Genomic DNA, 18,333 nt, shown 5'->3' on the forward strand with positions numbered 1-18,333 from the left:
TAAGGAGGGCGCTGTAACCTGCCTGCCTCTGCAGGGCCCAGTCTCAGCCTGTGGGGTTGGCAGGTAGGGAGGGGAGCTCAAGGAAGCTTTGTGAGGTGTCCGTGTGAAACCAAGGTTTTCAGGTTGGGGTCAGCCAGGGCGTGAGGTTAGACGTTGGTCCGTGTTTACACCACTTCCTGCACAGCCCCCACCCCGTCCCCACCCATGTCCTTGCTGGGTGGGAGACTGTGTCCTGGAGGGGACAGTGTGGCCAGGGGTAGAGGGTGTGTGTGCAGCGTTGTCTCTGCCATTTGTTAGCACTTCGACTTAGCGTCGGTCTAAGGATCAGCTACCTAAGAACCACCTGGGCAGCTTGACTAAGATGCAGATTCCTGGGCCCTCCCCCGGAAGGTGCTACTCAGAAAGCCCAGGGTGGGGTTAAGGGCTGTGAAGTTTGATTAAAGCCCCCTGTGGGGCTCAGACACACAGCAGGTGGGTTTGCTTCTCTGTGATTGGCTCTCCTCAGCTGCAGAGTGAGGCTGCGCTCACTGGGAGCCTGCCAGTGCTAAGTATGATCTCATCGGATCCCCAGAAACTTTATGAGCAAAGTTACGATTCTGACCATTTTACAGATGGGAAAAAGGAATGGCTCAACTATCTGCCCAAGGTCACGCAGCTTGTTTGGTTGTTACTCTTGTTACTCAGGAACCTGAATATTGTTTAACGTGCTTTCGGACACTATAGAGTTAGTTGATCCCCAGCTGTTACAAATGGTAATGTACAAATGCAAACAGACAGTTATCTATCGTGTAAGTTTTGTTTCTCCTGTAATAGATTCGATTAACAAGTGAGAGGACAATTGGTCTTTTCGGTTCCTTTTGTTTTCTTTTTCTTTTTTTGCTTCAGTATGTTGCACTACTGAAAAATTGAGATTGTCTAAAAGTCAAAGGCTGCAAGATATCCACATCTTGTAACTGTCAAATAAAAACGTATTATACTAACTTTTTAGAGTCAGTCTGACTCCAGAGCCTCTGCTCCTTCCACTCCCCACCTCCAGCCTCGGAAGCATGGCGCAAGGCCCCTGGGCCGCCCCCTAAATCTCAGGCACTCAGGCCCTTGAGCTCCTCTGTGCTAGCAGGTAGCTCTCCTGGAAGGTCCCTCGGGGCAGGGGCACAAACCTATGGGCCTAGAATTCAGGGAGAGACTGCTCTGGTGGGTCTGAGCCAGGTTCAGGACACGTGCTTCCGTGGATGTTTAATAATATTTAACATTTTTACTGCCTTTCTCCCCTACTTGTTCCATTAGCAATCCACCTCCAGCTGCCAGCAGGACACATCCCCAGCCTGTCCCTGCCAACCCATCTGTCACTAGGAGACAGCTCGAACAGGGGCCTCTCTGTTTTTAGACTTCAAGAAGGTCATACATCTAGAACACTGAGACTGTCCCTTTCTTATAAACAACTGGCAGGAAGGATGCCTCCGAGGCCTGGCCGATAGCGACAGTGCATTCCCCCAGGTGAACTTCTCATTCTCCACACTCCCTGTTCCCAGCTCCCCTGAAATGAAAATGCCAGGCTTCTCTCCACCTGTGAAGATCACACAACCCAATCTGGGCCCTGGAGGAGTTTCAGGGTCCAGGGTGAGCTTCACCGCTGCCCGCTACTACTCAACAATTTTATTCATCCAGGTAAAACCTGGGCAGCCTGGAAGGGGACAGGAGAGAGCTGGTGGGCACATAAAGAAGGGAGGGGAGCCCTGCTGCCTAACCCCATTTCCTAGCCCTGGCCCAGATCATCTCCCTGAGTCCCACAGCATCTTGTCCCCTGCCTGAATCTTCCCTTGGCTCTGACTTTGCCTCTGTCCTCCAGTTGGTTTCTCCTTCCAGGCCCTTTAGTCGTCCTGCCTCCAGCAACTCTACCCTGTCTCAACTCTTGTCATTTCACTTTGCCTGTACTTAATCTAGGCACTTGTACCCTTCCAGTTTCCGAAGACACTTCCAACAGTCAGTGCCAGGGCTTGAGTCCCACGGAGGACAGAGGTGGTGTCTCCATCACTCGGGGCCGCATTTGCTACAAGAACATGAAGTTCAGGTCAGGAATTTTGTGTCTTTCATCCCTAACTGAGGAGGCCGCATCCTTCAGCTCTACTGGTTTGTTCTCTGAGCAGCTGCCTCAGGGTAATGCCTTGAACCTGACTGCTCTGGGTGTGCGAGAATGTGATTTTGAGACATTTTCTTGGGAAAAAAAAAAAATCAATTAAATACCCAGTGGAGTCAAGCTCAACAGTGTAGACAAAGCAGTGCCTCAGGAGTTCGAGTCGTCCTTCTCCTGGGCTTTAGCTTCCTCTCTTTGTAAAGTAAAGTGGAAATATCTATCCTGCCGCCTGCCCACCAGATTGTCACAGGCTAACCCAAGCCTCACACACAGTAGGTTCCGTGCTAGTTGGGTTGGTGAGCTGACTGAATGACTCCAACTCAACACTGCCACCTTCTGGTAGAGCTTCTCTAGTGCTGAAGGGTGGGTGGGCCTAAACCGACAACTAGGAATTTCTTCTCTGCATTCGGGTGGAAGAGGCGCCAGCTCATCTGTTCTCAGTTTAGCCCAGAAGCTCCATCCACCTCTGGCTTCCAAGCCACTGCTCCCAGTGACAAGCTCATCGATGTCCCCAGGGGCAGCCACTTCTTAGGTGCCAGTAGCCCAGGAGCACATGGTTAGAATCGATTCCACCTGACAGACCTGGAGTTCTGCTCTTTTCCCCCAGGGACGAGCTCCCACCAAAGGGCAAGGAATTTTTTTAAAAAATCTAAATAAAGGACTTCCGGCCAAGATGGAGGTGTAGGTAGACACACTGTGCCTCCTCGCACAACCAAAAGAAGGACAACAACAATTTAAAAACAAAAAACAACCAAAACTGACAGAAAATCAAACTATATGGAAGTCCGACAACCAAGGAGATAAAGAAGAAACACTCACCCAGACCGGCAGGAGGGGCAGACACAGGCAGCTGGGCGGAGAGGACTCAGAGCAAGGCTGCGGCTGGAGGACCTGGTGGTTCCTCATTCACGCGTGCAGATAAACCGGGAGGAACAACTGGGGAGCAAGACCGACTGCGCAACCCAGGGCTCCAGCGAGGGGGAAATAAAGCCTCAAACTTCTGATTGAAAACACCTGTGGGGGTTGAGCCAGCAGCAGGAGAAACTCCCAGCCTCACAGGAGGTCGTTGGAGAGACCCACAGGGGCCTAGAGCGTGCACAAGCCCACTCACCTGGGGAGCAGCACCAGAAAGGCCCAATTTGATTGTGGGTAGTGGGGGAAGTGACTGAAATCCAGCAGAGAGCAGAGCAAGCGCCATCGCTCCCTCTCGGACCCTCCCCCACATATAGCGTCATAGAGCAGCCAAGGTGGGTTGCCCCACCCTGGTGAACACCCAAGGCTCCACCCCTTACCACGTCACAGGCGCGCCAAGACAAAAAAAAAAAAGGCCCAAATGAAAGAACAGATCAAAGCTCCAGAAAAAATACAACTAAGCGACGATGAGATAGCCAACCTATCAGATGCACAGTTCAAAACACCAGTAATCAGGAAGCTCACAGAATTGGTTGAATTTGGTCACAAACTAGATGAAAAAATGAAGGCTATGTTAAGTGAAATAAAGGAAAATGTACAAGGAACCAATAGTGATGGGAAGGAAACTGGGACTCAAATCAACAGTGTGGACCAGAAGGAAGAAAGGAACATCCAACCAGAAAAGAATGAAGAAATAAGAATTCAAAAAAATGAGGAGAGGCTTAGGAACCTCCAGGACATCTTTAAATGTTCCAACATCTGAATCATAGGGGTGCCAGAAGGAGAAGACGAAGAGCAACAAATCGAAAACTTATTTGAACAAATAATGAAGGAGAACTTCCCCAGTCTGGCAAGGGAAATAGACTTCCAGGAAGCCCAGAAAGCCCGGAGAGTCCCAAAGAAGTTGGACCCAAGGAGGAATACACCAAAGCACATCATAATTACACTACCCAAGATTGAAGGTAAGGAGAGAATCTTAGAAGCAACAAGAGAAAAGGACACAGTTACCTACAAAGGAGTTCCCATCAGCTGATTTCTGAAAAGAGACCTTAGAGGCAAGAAGGGGCTGGAAAGAAGTATTCCAAGTCATGAAAGGCAAGGACCTACATCCAAGATTACTGTGTCCAGCAAAGCTATCATTTAGAATGGAAGGGCAGATAAAGTGCTTCTCAGATAAGGTAAAGCTAAAGGAGTTCATCATCACCAAGCCCTTATTCTATGAAATGCTAAAGGGACTTATTAAGGAAAAGAAGATAAAAATATGAACAGTAAAATGACAGCAAACTCACAGTTATTAACAACCACACCTAAAACAAAATCAAAAGCAAACTAAGCCAACAACCAGAATAGGAACAGAACCACAGAAATGGAGATCACATGGAGGATTGGTTATCAACAGGGGAGTGGGAGGGGGAGAGAGGGGGAAAAGGTACAGAGAATAAGTAGCATAAATGGTATGTAGAAGATAGACAGGGGGAGGGTAAGAATAGTATGGGAAATGTTGAAGCCGAAGAACTTATATATACGACCCATGGACATGAACTAAAGGGGGGGAATGCTGGTGAGAAGGGGTGTGCAGGGTGGAGGGCCATAAAGGGGGGAAAATGGGACAACTGTAATAGCAAATCAATAAAATATATGAAAAAATAAAATAAAAATCTAAATAAACATTTAATCCCTTCTTCTCTGATGAAAGCACTTAATGCTGTTCACTGCCCTGTAGTGTGTGTGTATATACTGCTTTCCCTGAATACACAGATTTTGATATGCTCTTTTCATTTTCATTTAGTTCAAATTATTTCCTAATTTCCTTGTGATTTCTTTGACTCTGAGGGTTTTCAAGATACCTTTCTATTATTGATTTGTGATTTAATTTTGTCGAGGTCAGTGAACACACTTTGTATGATTTAGGTCCTCTTTAATTTACTGAGACCCAGCAGGTGGGCTATCTTGGTGAATGTCACAAGTGTGCTGGGAAAAAATGTGTCTACTCCCGTGCTGGGTGTTCAATAAAACGACAAGTAGCTCAAGTCGTCTGATAGCCTTTCTAAGTAGTTTACACCCCTAATAATTTTATGTTCTACCTTCTATCACTTATCGACAGAGGGATATTAAATCTCCAGCTGTACATGTGGATTTATCTCTTTGAAAGAGTTTTAAAATGAGAAAAAAAAGGTCTGCATTTACTCACATATTTATCATTTTGGGTGTTCTTCATTCCTTGTGTAGATTTACGTTTTCTTCTGGTATTTTCCTTCTCCTTGAAGAACTATTTTTTAAATATATAATTTTTTAGCTCTAGTCTGCTGCTAATGAATTCCCTTAGCTTTTGTTTGCCAGAACAAACAAACAAAAAAAGAGCCCTTTGCCCTTAGATTTGAAAGATATTTTTGCTGGGTATAGAACAATAGGATGAAAGCTTTTTCTCTTTTGCTCTGTTTCAGAGAGCTAAGGATATTGCTTCACTGTCTTTTGACTTGCTCAGTTTCTGACAAGAAGTCTAGTGTCATTTTATCCCCTCCTCCCTCCTGAAAAATATTTTTCTCTTTATTATTGGTTTTTAGCAACTTAATTATGTTGTGCTGTGGTGTGGCTTTCTTTGAGTTTTTGTCTACTTGGGTTTTGTTGAGCCTCTTGAACCTATGGGTTTATAGTTTTCTTCATTATGCTGTTTTCGACTTCCTTAAACACGTGTAGTGTGTTTATAATTGTTTCAGCATTTGTGCATGCTTGTTCTATTATCTGGGTCCTTTTTTGGTCTGTCTCTATTAATTGATTTTTCTACTGGCTGTGGGACTTGTTTTCCAGTTTTGTTTTGTTTTGCATGACTGGCAATTTTATTTTTAATTTTTAGAGAGAAGGGAAGGGAGAGAGAAAGAGAGGGAGAGAAACATCAGTCGGTTGCCTCTCACATGCTCCCAGCTGGGGACCTGGCCCACAACTCAGGTATGTGCCCCGACTGGGAATAGAACCGGAGACCTTTTGTTTGCAGGCTGACACTCAATCCACTGAGCTACACCAGCCAGGGCTGCGTGACTGGCAGTTTTTTATTGGTTGTTGAACACTGTAAATTTTATATTGTTAGGTACTTAGTTTTGTTGTATTTATTTAAATGTTATTGAGTTTTGTTCTTGGATGCAGTTTTGTTACTCAAAATGAATTTAATCCTTTGAAGGCTGGGTTTTAAGATTTATTAAGACAAATACTGTACATCTTTCTTAACAACCATACACTTAGTAAGAGTAATAATAAATTAAAATTGGTAGAACACTACTAACTAATTACAGACTTCATTTGGATTCGATCACTTTTCTCACTGATGCCCTTTATCTGTCCCAGGATCCACTCCAGGGTCCCACGTTGCGTTCAGTCCTCAGGTCTCCTCAGCCTCCTCTGATCTGTGGCAGTTTCTCTGTCTTGTCTTTCTTGATATTTTGGAGAGTGCGGGCCGGGTATTTTCGTAGAATACACGTTGGAGTCTGTCAAATGTTCTCTTGATTAGACTGGGGTTGTGGATTTATGTGGATATGTGGATATGAATACCACAGAGGGGAAGTGCCCTGCTCATCACGTCCTACTGGGGGACACGTGGTGTCCACGTGACTTATTACTGGTGAGGTTAACCTGGAGCACTCAGTGAGGGTGGCATTGCCAGGTTTCTCTACCGCAGTCACTTAGCGGAGAGAGCTGGAGGCACACTTGTGTGCACCCGCCCATAGGTGCCACACAGCGGCATTTACGTCAATATTATCTATGTGTGGCTCTCTGTACGGACACCCATGAGGACACACTGACGTCTCTGAGCAGTCCAGCGCCAAGTCTAGCCTTCTGCCCTCACTTATTTGTAACATCTTTTTGTGACTGAGAAACCTGGCTCCTATTATCTGTTATTTATCTGCCCATTCGTTCAACCCCAGCACCCACGTAGTTTCAGAATCGCTGATACAGATCCCTGTGAGAAACGAAACTGCCAGCTAGGGTGCATTGTTGGTGTAGGGTTCTTCCTGGCTTTAGACTTAAGAGTGCCCAGTTGAAACACCGTTTTCCAAAATTACTCGGTCAGTTCCTCTTTGCCGATTCCTTCCAGGGAGGTTTGCCGTGCATTTGTAATACGGTTACTATTGTTTCTCACGGTCTGCATCTCATCCTCCTGGGCTTACTAGCATCCTGGGTTTTTTAATTTTTATTCATTTATTTTTTGTATCCAGTAAAGTCCATTCATCGTGGTGTATAGTTCTGTGGGTTCGAACAAGTGCACCGAGACATGGATCTGCCACCAAAACACCTGTTCTTGGCCCTTTGTATTTCCATATAAAGTTCAGAATCAGCTTGTCAATTTTCACAAAAACACCTGCTAGAGGACTTCAACAGGAATCACGTTAACTCTGCAGATGGATCTGGGAAGAGTCAACATCACAATATTGAGTCTTCTGGCCCCTAAATGTGGTGTGTTTGGGGCAAGTGTTCGAAAGCACTAAAACACAAGAGACTTTGTGACATCCTTCTCCCAGGACACGGGGTCTGGCCACCCAACCTTGCACAAAACTGTGCAGGGTCTTTCAAGCCCGTCCCCCAGGAACCTGAGGTCTCCCCTCAGGACCTGGGAGGGACTGGCCTCTTCTATGCCCCCCTCTCCATCCATTCCTTCCCTGGACAGGTGCTCTACATCTGTTTAAAACATTTAAAAATATAAACATTAATCATGTTATTTCAAAAAGTTGGTCACAGTTAACATGCACAAAATAAAGCATTATTCAAAAATAATTAAAAATGAAGAAAGCTTCACTAGCAATGAGAAATTTGAAACGAAATAATACTGTTCCATTTTTTTTTATGAGACCTTAAAAACCAAAGTGCGTCAGTGACGTCATTATTGAGTCACTGGTGTATTTTTGTGTGAATTTTTTCCAGCAACTGTCAAAAGCTCTTTTTTGACTGTGTGCTAGTTGGAGAAATAGAGAGGAGATATTTTTAAGCTAAGTCCAAATATTTTCCCTCTGACTTTCATCTTCAAATCAAATCTCTTGTTCAATAACTTTGAGAAGATCTTTAAAAAAAATTCAGGTTTTTTTTTTTTTTTTTGGCTAAGACTTCAGTCATTTTATTGTCAACAAACTGTAGTTTTTGTTTCAAAAAAAAAATCGCCAGCCTTTGGGGTTTGTTCTCACTGTCTTTAGTTTTATCACGCGTAGATGGAGGTTTGCACTACTGAGTTACCTGTATAAATTTATACACTGACATGTTTATGTTCTCTTGTTCAGAACGCCTTCACACTGGGGTGCATGTTACTCTTCAGAGGAAAGCGTTGCTTCATGGGTTGTCATCTTCTTCCTTCTCTGGAGGATTGCAGACTTCTCAATGAGTGTGAAATTGAATGCAGACTATCACTCTCTGGCTAGATCCCCAAATTTATTGGTTCAGATTTCAGTTAAAGTAATAACCACAAAAAGTCTGGAAAAACTTGTGATCACTAATGAGCTCACGCCCTCCCCTGACTCTTCCCAGCTGTTCTTTGCTCTGCTGGTGCCTGGGATGGAACCCAGGACGCCGGCGGAGCTGGCATTGGCCTGGGACAGAGAACAGGGCGAGGCACCAAGGTAGCATCTCTCGGACCCTTAGAAACTCCCTGCAGCAATGCTGGTGTCGCTTTGCGAAGCTGCATCTGCACTAAGGCTGCCTCCTCACCGCAGAAGTCCGGGCCCTGAGGCCTCCCTCCTGGAAGTGGGGAAGCGGGGAGCCTGGAGAAGAGAGATACTGCTGCCATTGTTGGAACAGAGACAGCCTCTGGACCCTCTCTTGGAAGGTGCTTGCTTGGTTCCAGGGTCTGTACCAGCCATCCCTTAGTCCCCAGAGCCCAGGGATGGCTCTGGGGACCCAGCCTGAGCCCTCCGGGGAACAGGGTCCCCTGCTCCTCACTCTGGCTCCTCCATCACTCCCCCACCTGATGGCTCCTTGCGGCCTTCACCTTGGCCTCTGGGCTTCTCCCTCCCACAGCATCGGCTCTGCCAGGGGGCTTGCATTTGTACGGACAGCCCCGCCCACCAGGCAGAGCTCTCACAGGCCCCCGCCACTCCTTCGACTTCCATTTAGGCTCTGTTTCTGCAGTTTGCATCAAAATTTTTTTTATTTAAGTAAAAATTTGAAGCTGGTTCCACTTCCAAGGTTTGCACATTTTGATGGTCACGTGCTCTGCCTCCATCGCCACCTTTTTCTTCCAAGGCACCAAAGTGGAGACATTGCCAGGCAGACTCAGGCGACCTGGGTCTGAGGCTGAGTGACCTGGGGCAAGTCGCTCTCCCCTCCAGGCTGTGCTCACACACCTGTGACACGAGGGGGTGAGTCCAGATCAGAGGCCTCCAGACATTTTTGATCATTTATTCCCAGCAATAAAAAAATGTGGAGCACGCACCCATAGCATACCTATGTTCACTTACAAATTACGTGCCTTCACTGCAATACCAATGTGTTAACACATACAAGTTAAAGATTATGTACACTATTTGAAGAATACATTCTCTTATTTTATATAGCAACATTTCCTCCGTCCACAGTGTAGTTGTTGGCTTATAGTGAATAACACCAGTGTAAGGAAAAGCAGTGTGGTTGGATGTGCTTCATTATTCTTTGAAATCTTGCTTTAATACTTCGACATGGAGCTGTTCCGAGGTCTGGTTGTAGCTGAGTTTATTTTTAATGGCTGTCATAACTAATCCAAAGAGAAGAGGTATATCGTTGGCTGTATTAAATTATGGTTCGCATTATCAGTCTCATCCATCAATTAATGGCTCTTTACTGAAATTAAGCTAGTAGATGTCCATCTTCTCTTACGTCAGTCAGTGGCTCTTTACAAGCTAAATGGAAAACATTGCATTTTCATATTTTTAACACATGGACTCAAAATCCACCAACATTCCTCATTCGGAGGATTTTCAAACAGATTTTAACAAATCTGTTTCCAATATTTTCAGGTACGCAGCTGCAAGCATCTTTTGTAGGTGACACCACGTGCATTCAATAACCAAAATGTTTTTCAAAATATTCTCTTACTCATTATTGACATGAGCCGCTTCTACCCTGAAGAGCTGGAAGAATTTGAGTTCACTTTTTGGTGGGTATCTACAGGTATCAAACTGCCAAGCACCGCTTGTCACCATATAAACCTCAGCACACTGGGGACACTTGTCTTGCTGTGCAAGGAACATGCAGAACTAACTCCTCGTTAAGTCTGACGGCTGTTTTAAGTGCTCTGCTAAAGTAACCAGGCAAACCTCAGGCGGTTCAAAAGATTTTCATAGTTACTTCCCTCTGATTACAGGTCATTGTATAAGTTTTACTATCTTTTAAACTCTTAAAAAAACAGCAACTAACCATATCAATGCATCCTGCAGCGCTTTGTGTACTCCTGGGTGTGAGCCTTGGCCGCAGGAATCCGCAGGCAGCTGGTTCTATGGTTTCACACCCTGCACCCTTACCCAGAATCCTTTTCACCGTGAAGCAGCCCCTCCATCAGTGATGGCACTCATGCAATTTCCCCCACACATGGGGTTCCCATGAAAGCACTAACGTGCTCCCAGAGATGTGGTTCCCCACATACTTCATTACTGAAACAGAATCTAGGAAGACCGTGTGAGAAACAGCTGTATTCTTCTTCCACTGTTTAGCAAACCTTCCACAGTGCGACATTTGTTTGGACGCTTATTTCTCTACATCTTCAGCAAGATTTTCTCCACGTCTTCCAACGGATCTCTGTGGTGACCATGTGGTGTTCTATTCACTGTTCTTGCTACCAACAGCGGCCACCCAGCTGTCCCCTCCCCCATCTCTGCAAGACAAGGTGCCTGCCGTGCAGATAAGTCACGTGACGTGGGTCTAAGGGGGGATGCATTGGCTTTCTGGCAATCTTCTCCCCTCCCCTTACAAAGCCAATCTTGGGGGTGGCCCCCAGGGAAGGGCGGATGACCGTCTCACTTGCCACTCGCCGGTTGGCCCGTGTGCTCCGTCAGCGAGCTTGTCGCTCTGCCTTGCGCCTGTCTGAGAGCAGGACAAGAGAACTGAAGCCTGCACTTCTGGTTATGTCTGACGGGATTCTCATTCCGTGTCTGTCTCGTAGGAAAAAACTTGTGTTTTGAGTACAAGAGGTATCTGCCCTGACGTTTTCCTCTTGTTCCCTTGCATTTGCATTTTAAGCATTTTCTTCAGTTGTGGGTTCCTTGTGGGAATCTTGTTAGCCACCTATCCGTTTGTGGGAGATAATTTAGTTAAAATTGGACAAAGCAATCCATAAAGCCACTTAGCTGTGTACATGTGACCAGGGACACACCACGGCAGTAAGTCTTATTAGCATTGATTTGAGGCAGTCAGAGCAGAGCTTCTGGGGGGTGTGGAGGTGAAAGGGTGGAGGGACCAGGCTGAGCAGGAGCTGGTTTGGAGGTCCTGGCAGGCTTCTTCTGGACCCTGGCCACTCCTGGGACATGCATGCGTGTGTATATGAGGCAAAGCCTGTCACCTACGGATCTTATTTATGGTCCAGATTCCTGGGTGTATTCGTTTGCTAAGGCTTCATAACAAAGCCCCACAACTATGTGACATAAACAACAGAAATTTATTACATCACTGTTCTGGAGTCTGGAAGTCCAAGATCAAGGTGTCAGCAGGCTTGGTTCCTCCTGAGAGCCATTAGGGACAATCTGCCCCTTGCCTCTCTACTAGTTTCTGATGCTTTGCTGGCAATCTTTGGCCTTCCTTGGCGTGGAGAAGCTTCTACATGTAGATCTCTGCCTACATCTTCACATGCTGTTCTCCCTGTGTGCCTGTCCTATGTCCAAATTTTGCCCCAGACCTTGTCAAGCAGGATCTCTGAGCATGGGAGCTTACACTTCATGTTTTTAACGGGAACCTCAGGTAACTCATATGCTCACTAACGTTTGGGACTCCATGGCCACCCAAGGTGACACAGAATGTCCTTCATCCTACCTCAAACACATAGGAATATTAAATAAAATTCAACCATAGATTTTAATACGTAGCTGAGTTCAAGAGAAATGAAGAAATTTTCATGTGCCCAAAATAGAGAAATCAACAGACTTGATTTCTGAGGCTGGGGTAACCCTGAGGAGCATCAGACGGGAGGATATAGGCCCCCAGAGGCTGGGGTTGGGGTTTGAATGTCCATGAGGGAGGTGACTGGGCCATTGCATGCTTCTAGAAGAGAAACTAAACCTTTTGCACAAAGCCTGAAGCCTTGAGGAAATACTTAGTCAGTGAAAAGGGGACCAGAGATTTGTTTCAACTAATTAAAAATTTGGAAGCTTGAAGAACTATTGGCCATTCAGATCTGCTGTGTGAATTCACCAAATCAAATAGCTTTCTTAGCTGAGGTGCATCCAAGGGAAGGGAATCTTGGTTGAGGGTGAGGGAGGGCTCAAGGTCATTTTGGAAGGCTGAAGCAGAGGTGGGGTCCAATAAGGCCCACCAGCAGGCAGGGTGAGTTTAGAACAAGCACGGGCTGAGTCCCCAAGCAACTGGGGGGGAAATGTCCTGGTAGGTAGGGCTGGATTAGGGACACAGAAAGTGTGAGGAGGGGGGGTGCCAAGGATAAACATGCTACTTTTAAAGATGTTCAAGCTTGTTTGGTGCAGTTCCCCTTTAACTCCCGTTAGATCTGCTGGTCTCACCCCCAGCCCACCCAACCTGCCCATTCCTGGGGCCGGAGGGGAGAAGCACGGCACTAGTAAGTTGCCTTGGAGCTGGAAGAGAAGTGGCTGTGTGTTTGCTCAGATCCTGCAGTGCCGGCATCAGCAGGGCCCTGTCCTACGTGCCCCTGGCTGGGCCCAGGTCAGGGAAACCAGGGCCTCCTACAGCCCCATGACCCTTGCTCGTATGGGGCTCTAATTTGAGAAATAGTTTGGTGTCAAAGGGAAAATTGTTATCTATGATAGTTAGGTGACAACTAACAGTTACCCTTGGTTGAGTGGTTTACAATATCGGCCAGTCTGCGACTTTAAAACCATCCTGTTTAATCCTCGCAACCCTCTGACCAGGTAGGTGATTATCCCACCCTATGTTGTAGATGAGAAAGCTTAGGCTCTGGGAGATGATGTAATTTGTCGAAAGTGAGGTCCCTCACTAGCAAATAGTGATGCCAGGACTTAAACCCAGGTCTGTGGGACTCTCTGCCAACATGTTCACAGTGGCTGGCACTGGGGAGTGGATTGAAAACAACTTTAATCCCATTCTTTATTCTTTTGGGGGGGTATTCTCCAAGTTTTATACATAAAATGGAGAAAAATCAGTAACCTTATAAAAGAATAACAGACAAACCTTTGCAAGGTGCGTGCAGGAGGAGACGACAGTGGGGAAAGTGACGCTAAGTGTGCGCCCTCTTCCCGGGCGTCCTCTCTCACAGCCCAGGTCCAAGCTTGCTGACCCAGCATCCGCCCCAGTATTAAGCTTGTTGCTATTACTTTCTTCTCCAATGCAGGGCACTGTGCTTGAGAAGAGAAGCAAGGCCCAGGGAGACACAAACCCGGTGTTGATAAAACTTCCTCGCCCTCCCCACCTACAGGTCAACCCATTCAGAGACCGGATCTGCAGAGTGTTCTCCCACAATGACGTGTTCTCCTTCGAGGACGTGCTGGGGATGGCATCTGTGTTCAGCGAGCAGGCCTGCCCCAGCCTGAAGATCGAGTACGCCTTTCGCATCTATGGTCAGTGCTGTGGAGGGCTGAGTGACGAGGAGGGAAGTGCCATAGAGTCCGTGCCACATCTGGAGTCCACCAGTACCACTGCATGGGTGGGACAGTGTTCACTGGGGGTTACCTGAGTGGTGAGGACATGATTGTGTTTCCCAAGGACTGCAGGTTTTTAAAAAATTGAGTTAGTATTCCAATGGATCAATGCATTCTCCTCTGTGTTGTCGGAGGCCAATGGAGTCATTGATGTTGATATTTCACGGTCATGGGGTGGGGAGATGACAGATAGAGATGGGGAAGGAGACAGAGAGAGAGAGAGAGAGACGGTACATTATGGGTATAAAGGAGTTATGCTTGTTTTGCAGAAGAGATTTAAACAATAAAATTCAGCCGTTCGGTGGCTGAGCAATCTTGGGCAAATCATTTCACTTTTCTCAGTGAAGGGATCATCTCTGAGGTCATCTGACATTTTTTGGTCTCTGGTTTTGTCTTGGGTAGCCATAGGCTCTGCAAAACCTGTGCTGTTCAGCAGCCCCTTGTCCCCTTAGCACAGCTGGGATATCTGCAATTCTCAGAGGGGATCAGAAGGACAGAAACACAGAAACCTGGGAAAGCCTTCAAACTGACCTATGCGAAGCCTTAAGCGCCTTGTGACCACGTCTTGGCCCCAAAGGACTTGTTTATTTAGGCTTACACATTTTGGCCTCTCACCTGCCCTCTATTCCTGCCAGTTCCTCCCGTCTTCATGCAGTAGACACCGTCTCAGTCCTGCCTCGCCCAAGTGGACTTGGATAGGGTGGAGTGGAAGAGCCTTAAGCCAGACGTACCTGTGAGGACTCAGTCTTCTTATCCATAAGGAGGACTTAATGTTATTTTTGCATCCTATGTGTCCTCAGGCTCAGGGTCCGGTAAACTCAATTGCAATCACAGATTGCTCTACTGAGAATGGCTGAGCAAGCTCCCATCACACCGTCGTTTCCACAGATAGCAATCATAAACTCTAAATAAATATATAGAAAGTAACTACTTGACGGCACTGGGAAGCTATCAAAAGGAAACAGATTCTAGAGGCAGCTGACACTTGAAAGAAGGAAATGGTACTAGATGGTCCTTCTCCCCATCCCCAACTTTAAAAAAAAAAAAAGCACAACGTTTTTTAGCCTGAAGGTGGGTGTCAGTGAGCAGCATCGTGCAGGAGCGGTAGAAACTCTGCACTCTCTCTGCCTGGAAGAATCAGAGAGGTTGGGGTGCTTTTCCCTTGGAACACAAAGAAGGGGAGAGTCCATGAGAGCCAGAGAAAGGGTGCCCCAATTCTGTGTATGAACTGTGCCTAATTCTCTTTCTCACCTCTAAACCCCATGTGCAAGGACAGACCCAAGGCAGCTTAGGTAAGGATAAAAGGACTGAACTGAGTTTTGAGCTGCCACTGCGTTTTAACAAGGACCCATGTGACAGGGTTAGCAGTTTGAGTCCAACCAATTGCCTGTTAAAACCAAACATTTCGCATTCTTTGGAGGAATATAACAGGATCTAGAATTTCCACCGGAAAGTATTTATAATGTCCAAGACACAATCCAAAATGAGTGGACATATACAAATTTTAGCCCTGACCAGTGTGGCTCAGTGGGTTGGGTGTTGTCCCGCAAAGTGAAAGGTCACCAGTTTGGGTCATGGTCAGGGCACATTCCTGGGTTGAGGGTTCAATCCCCAGTAGGGTGTGTACGAGAGGCAATAATGGATGTTTCTCTTGCACACCAATGTTTCTCTCCCTCTCTTTCTCCTTCCCTTCTCCTCTCTCTAAAAATAAATAAATACAATCTTTTAAAAAAATTTAAAAGAATCAGTGCATTCTCAGGAATGGAGACTGACTCTGACATGACCCAGGTGTTGGGATTGGCTGATAAGCATCTTAAAACAGCTATTAAAACCATGCCCACTGATGTACAAGAAAGTATGCTCACAGAGAATAAAAATATAGAAAGTCTCAGCAGAGAAATAAAAACTATAAGAAAGAATCAAATGGAAAATATATAACTAAAAAAAATACAATATCTGAAATAAAAATCACTGGATGGGCTTAACAGGAGAATCAAAATGACAGAGAAGAGAGCCAGCAAACCTGAACATAGATCAGTAGAAACATAATCTAATCTGAACAGAGAGAAAAAACATGAAGAGGAAAACGGAACAGAGCCTCAGGGACACATAGGGCAATGGAAAGGTCTAACACATAACCAGAGTCTCAGAAGGAGAGGAGAGAATGAACAGAGCAGAAAAGATGTTTGGAGAAACAATGGCCCTCGGTGTCCCAAATCTGATACGAGACACACATTCACAGTGACCTTCAAGCTGGGTCAGTACAAATGAAGTCACCGAAATTCGGTTGGCTTAATAGCCCCCACCTCCCATCCACTGCGTCCTTCCATATCCCAAGTATTGGGTTGGCCAAAAAGTTCATTTGGTTTTTTCCATACGATGGCTCTAGTAGTGCTTAGCTGTCTTTAACGTCATCTGAAACAACTTTGTTAGATTGTATTGTGACAGCTGTCATATCAACATGCGTTTTTTAAAAAACTTAGCAAAATTGGTGAGTTTTTGTGTAGTCATTTTAATATTGAAGATGGAAGAAAATACACATTTTCATCATATTATGCTGTATTATTTTAAAAAAGTAAAAATGCAACTGAAACACACACAAAAAGATTTGTGCAGTGTATGGAGAAGGTGCTGTGACTGATTGAACGTTTCAGAGGTGTTTTGCAAAGCTTTGTGCTGGTGATTTCTCGCTGGATGATGCTCCACGGTCGGATAGATCAGTTGAAGTTGATAGTGATCAAATCGAGACATTCATTGAGAACAATCAACATTGTACCACATGGGAGATAGCCGACATACTCAAAATATCCAAATCAATAAAGTTATTGGTGAAAATGAAAAATGTGTCTCTTATTTTATGGAAAAAACCATACAGACTTATTGGCCAACCCAAGTATTTCTGAGAGTCCCAAGCATGTTTTCAATGGATCCAAGGGGTACAATTCTGCCAGCCACTGCTCCTTTCCATCAGGCCTTCTGCACCGAGGACTTGCTGTGCTGCCTCTACCCGCTCCTGTCCCCTGTCCCCTGTCAGTATTCTTCTAGATGGGGGCAGCTCTCCTGGATGCGGAATGTTGGCCCAGGCTGGGCGCTCTTGTCTTATCCAAGAATCTTCAGGTTGCAAGTGTAAAAGACAATTGATGAAGAACAGCAGTATATTAGTTTTCCATTGCTGCCTAATAAATTAGCACAGACGTAGTGGATGTAGGTGACACACATTACGTTCTCACAGCTTCTGTGGCTTAGGAGTCCAGGTGTGGCTTGGTCAGGTCCTCCTCCTGGGGCTCTACAAGGCTGCTGTCAAGGTTCCAGCTTGGCTGCATTCTCACCTGGAAAATGCTTGACTCGGGGAAGAATCCACTTACAAGCTCATTCCGGTTGTGGGCAGAGTTTATTTCATTGTGTGCATAGAATTTAGAGCCCGCCCAGGCTTCTTTCTGGCTCTGGGCTGGATGCTGCCAGTTTCCAGAGGCTGATCTGTGCTCCTTACCACCTGGGCCTCCCGACATGGCCACCTGCTTCTTCAAAGACAGCCAGGGAGAGTCTCTTGAGCCAGTGTGCTGGCAAGATGGAGTCTTATATAATTTATTATGATCACGGAAGCCACACCCCATCACTCTTGCCAATCCATTGGTTAGAAGTCACAGTTCCTGCCCACATTAAGGAGGGGTGTCGATTATACAAAAGCGTGAACACCAAGAGGGGCAGATCACAGGGGAAGGGGGCCCTCGAGTGTGTCCACCACAGGAGTCTGGTACCCATGGTAGACCTGAAGCAGGCCTGCAGAGGGCCTGGGATGCAGCCAGCTGGTGGTCAGGGAGTAAGACAGCTACTTTCTCTCTTCTCTCTGTGGCCACCTAGCCTCTCATCTCTGTTTCTCTCTGTGTACTTGCTTTTTCTGCAGATCTGATTTTTATGCCTCTGTGCCTATGGGCCAAAGATGAGTGCCGTGACCTCTCAACGGCCTGCTTCACTCTGACTAGCCTCGAGCATCTCTGTTTCTCACTTCTGTTTTCTCAGGAGATGCTGATTGGCTCAGCTGAACCAGTGCTCTAGTTACCCCCAGGTTGGGTGACTAGCCTTGTCCAATCAACTACAGCCAAGAAGAAGCAGAGTCACAGAAACAAACAAGGCTGCAAGGACCTACCGCTGGGGGTTGGGGACACTTCCCCAAGATGGCAAAGTGTAGGCTGGGCAGATGTCTCAAAAGATGTCTGCTTCAGCTGTCTTTCCATGGTTTCCAGAGCGAAACAAACAAAACCACCCAAACCTTCAGGGAGCTAGAAGAGCAGCAGATTCTCTTCAGGCTTCAAGGCACTGGAGCTAAACTGTGTTCGGCTTGGAAGTAGAGAGAATGCCCTCACTCCCAAGAGGTCAGAGAGTCTCAGCTCAGATCAAGGACCAGACACCACCTGTCCCCCACGCTGTCCTTGTATCTTCCTCTGCCCCTCCTCTCCAGGTCCCCGCCAGTGGTTTCCTTCCTCCTTGAGCTCAAGCACAAAA

At 46.3% G+C, this 18,333-nt stretch overlaps 1 protein-coding gene across 1 annotated transcript in view; it reads left to right on the plus strand.

Moving 5' to 3' along the window:
• Positions 1 to 18,333, plus strand: part of CIB4 (calcium and integrin binding family member 4) — a 44,078-nt gene that overhangs the window by 18,426 nt on the left and 7,319 nt on the right. The window contains exon 4 of the mRNA XM_045189517.2: positions 13,608 to 13,749. Coding sequence (XP_045045452.1) covers positions 13,608 to 13,749 — 142 coding nt within the window. The remainder of the gene's footprint in view (positions 1 to 13,607; positions 13,750 to 18,333) is intronic.

The sequence above is a fragment of the Desmodus rotundus genome, chromosome 5 (assembly GCF_022682495.2).
Source record: "Desmodus rotundus isolate HL8 chromosome 5, HLdesRot8A.1, whole genome shotgun sequence".
Classification (NCBI taxonomy): domain Eukaryota; kingdom Metazoa; phylum Chordata; class Mammalia; order Chiroptera; family Phyllostomidae; genus Desmodus; species Desmodus rotundus.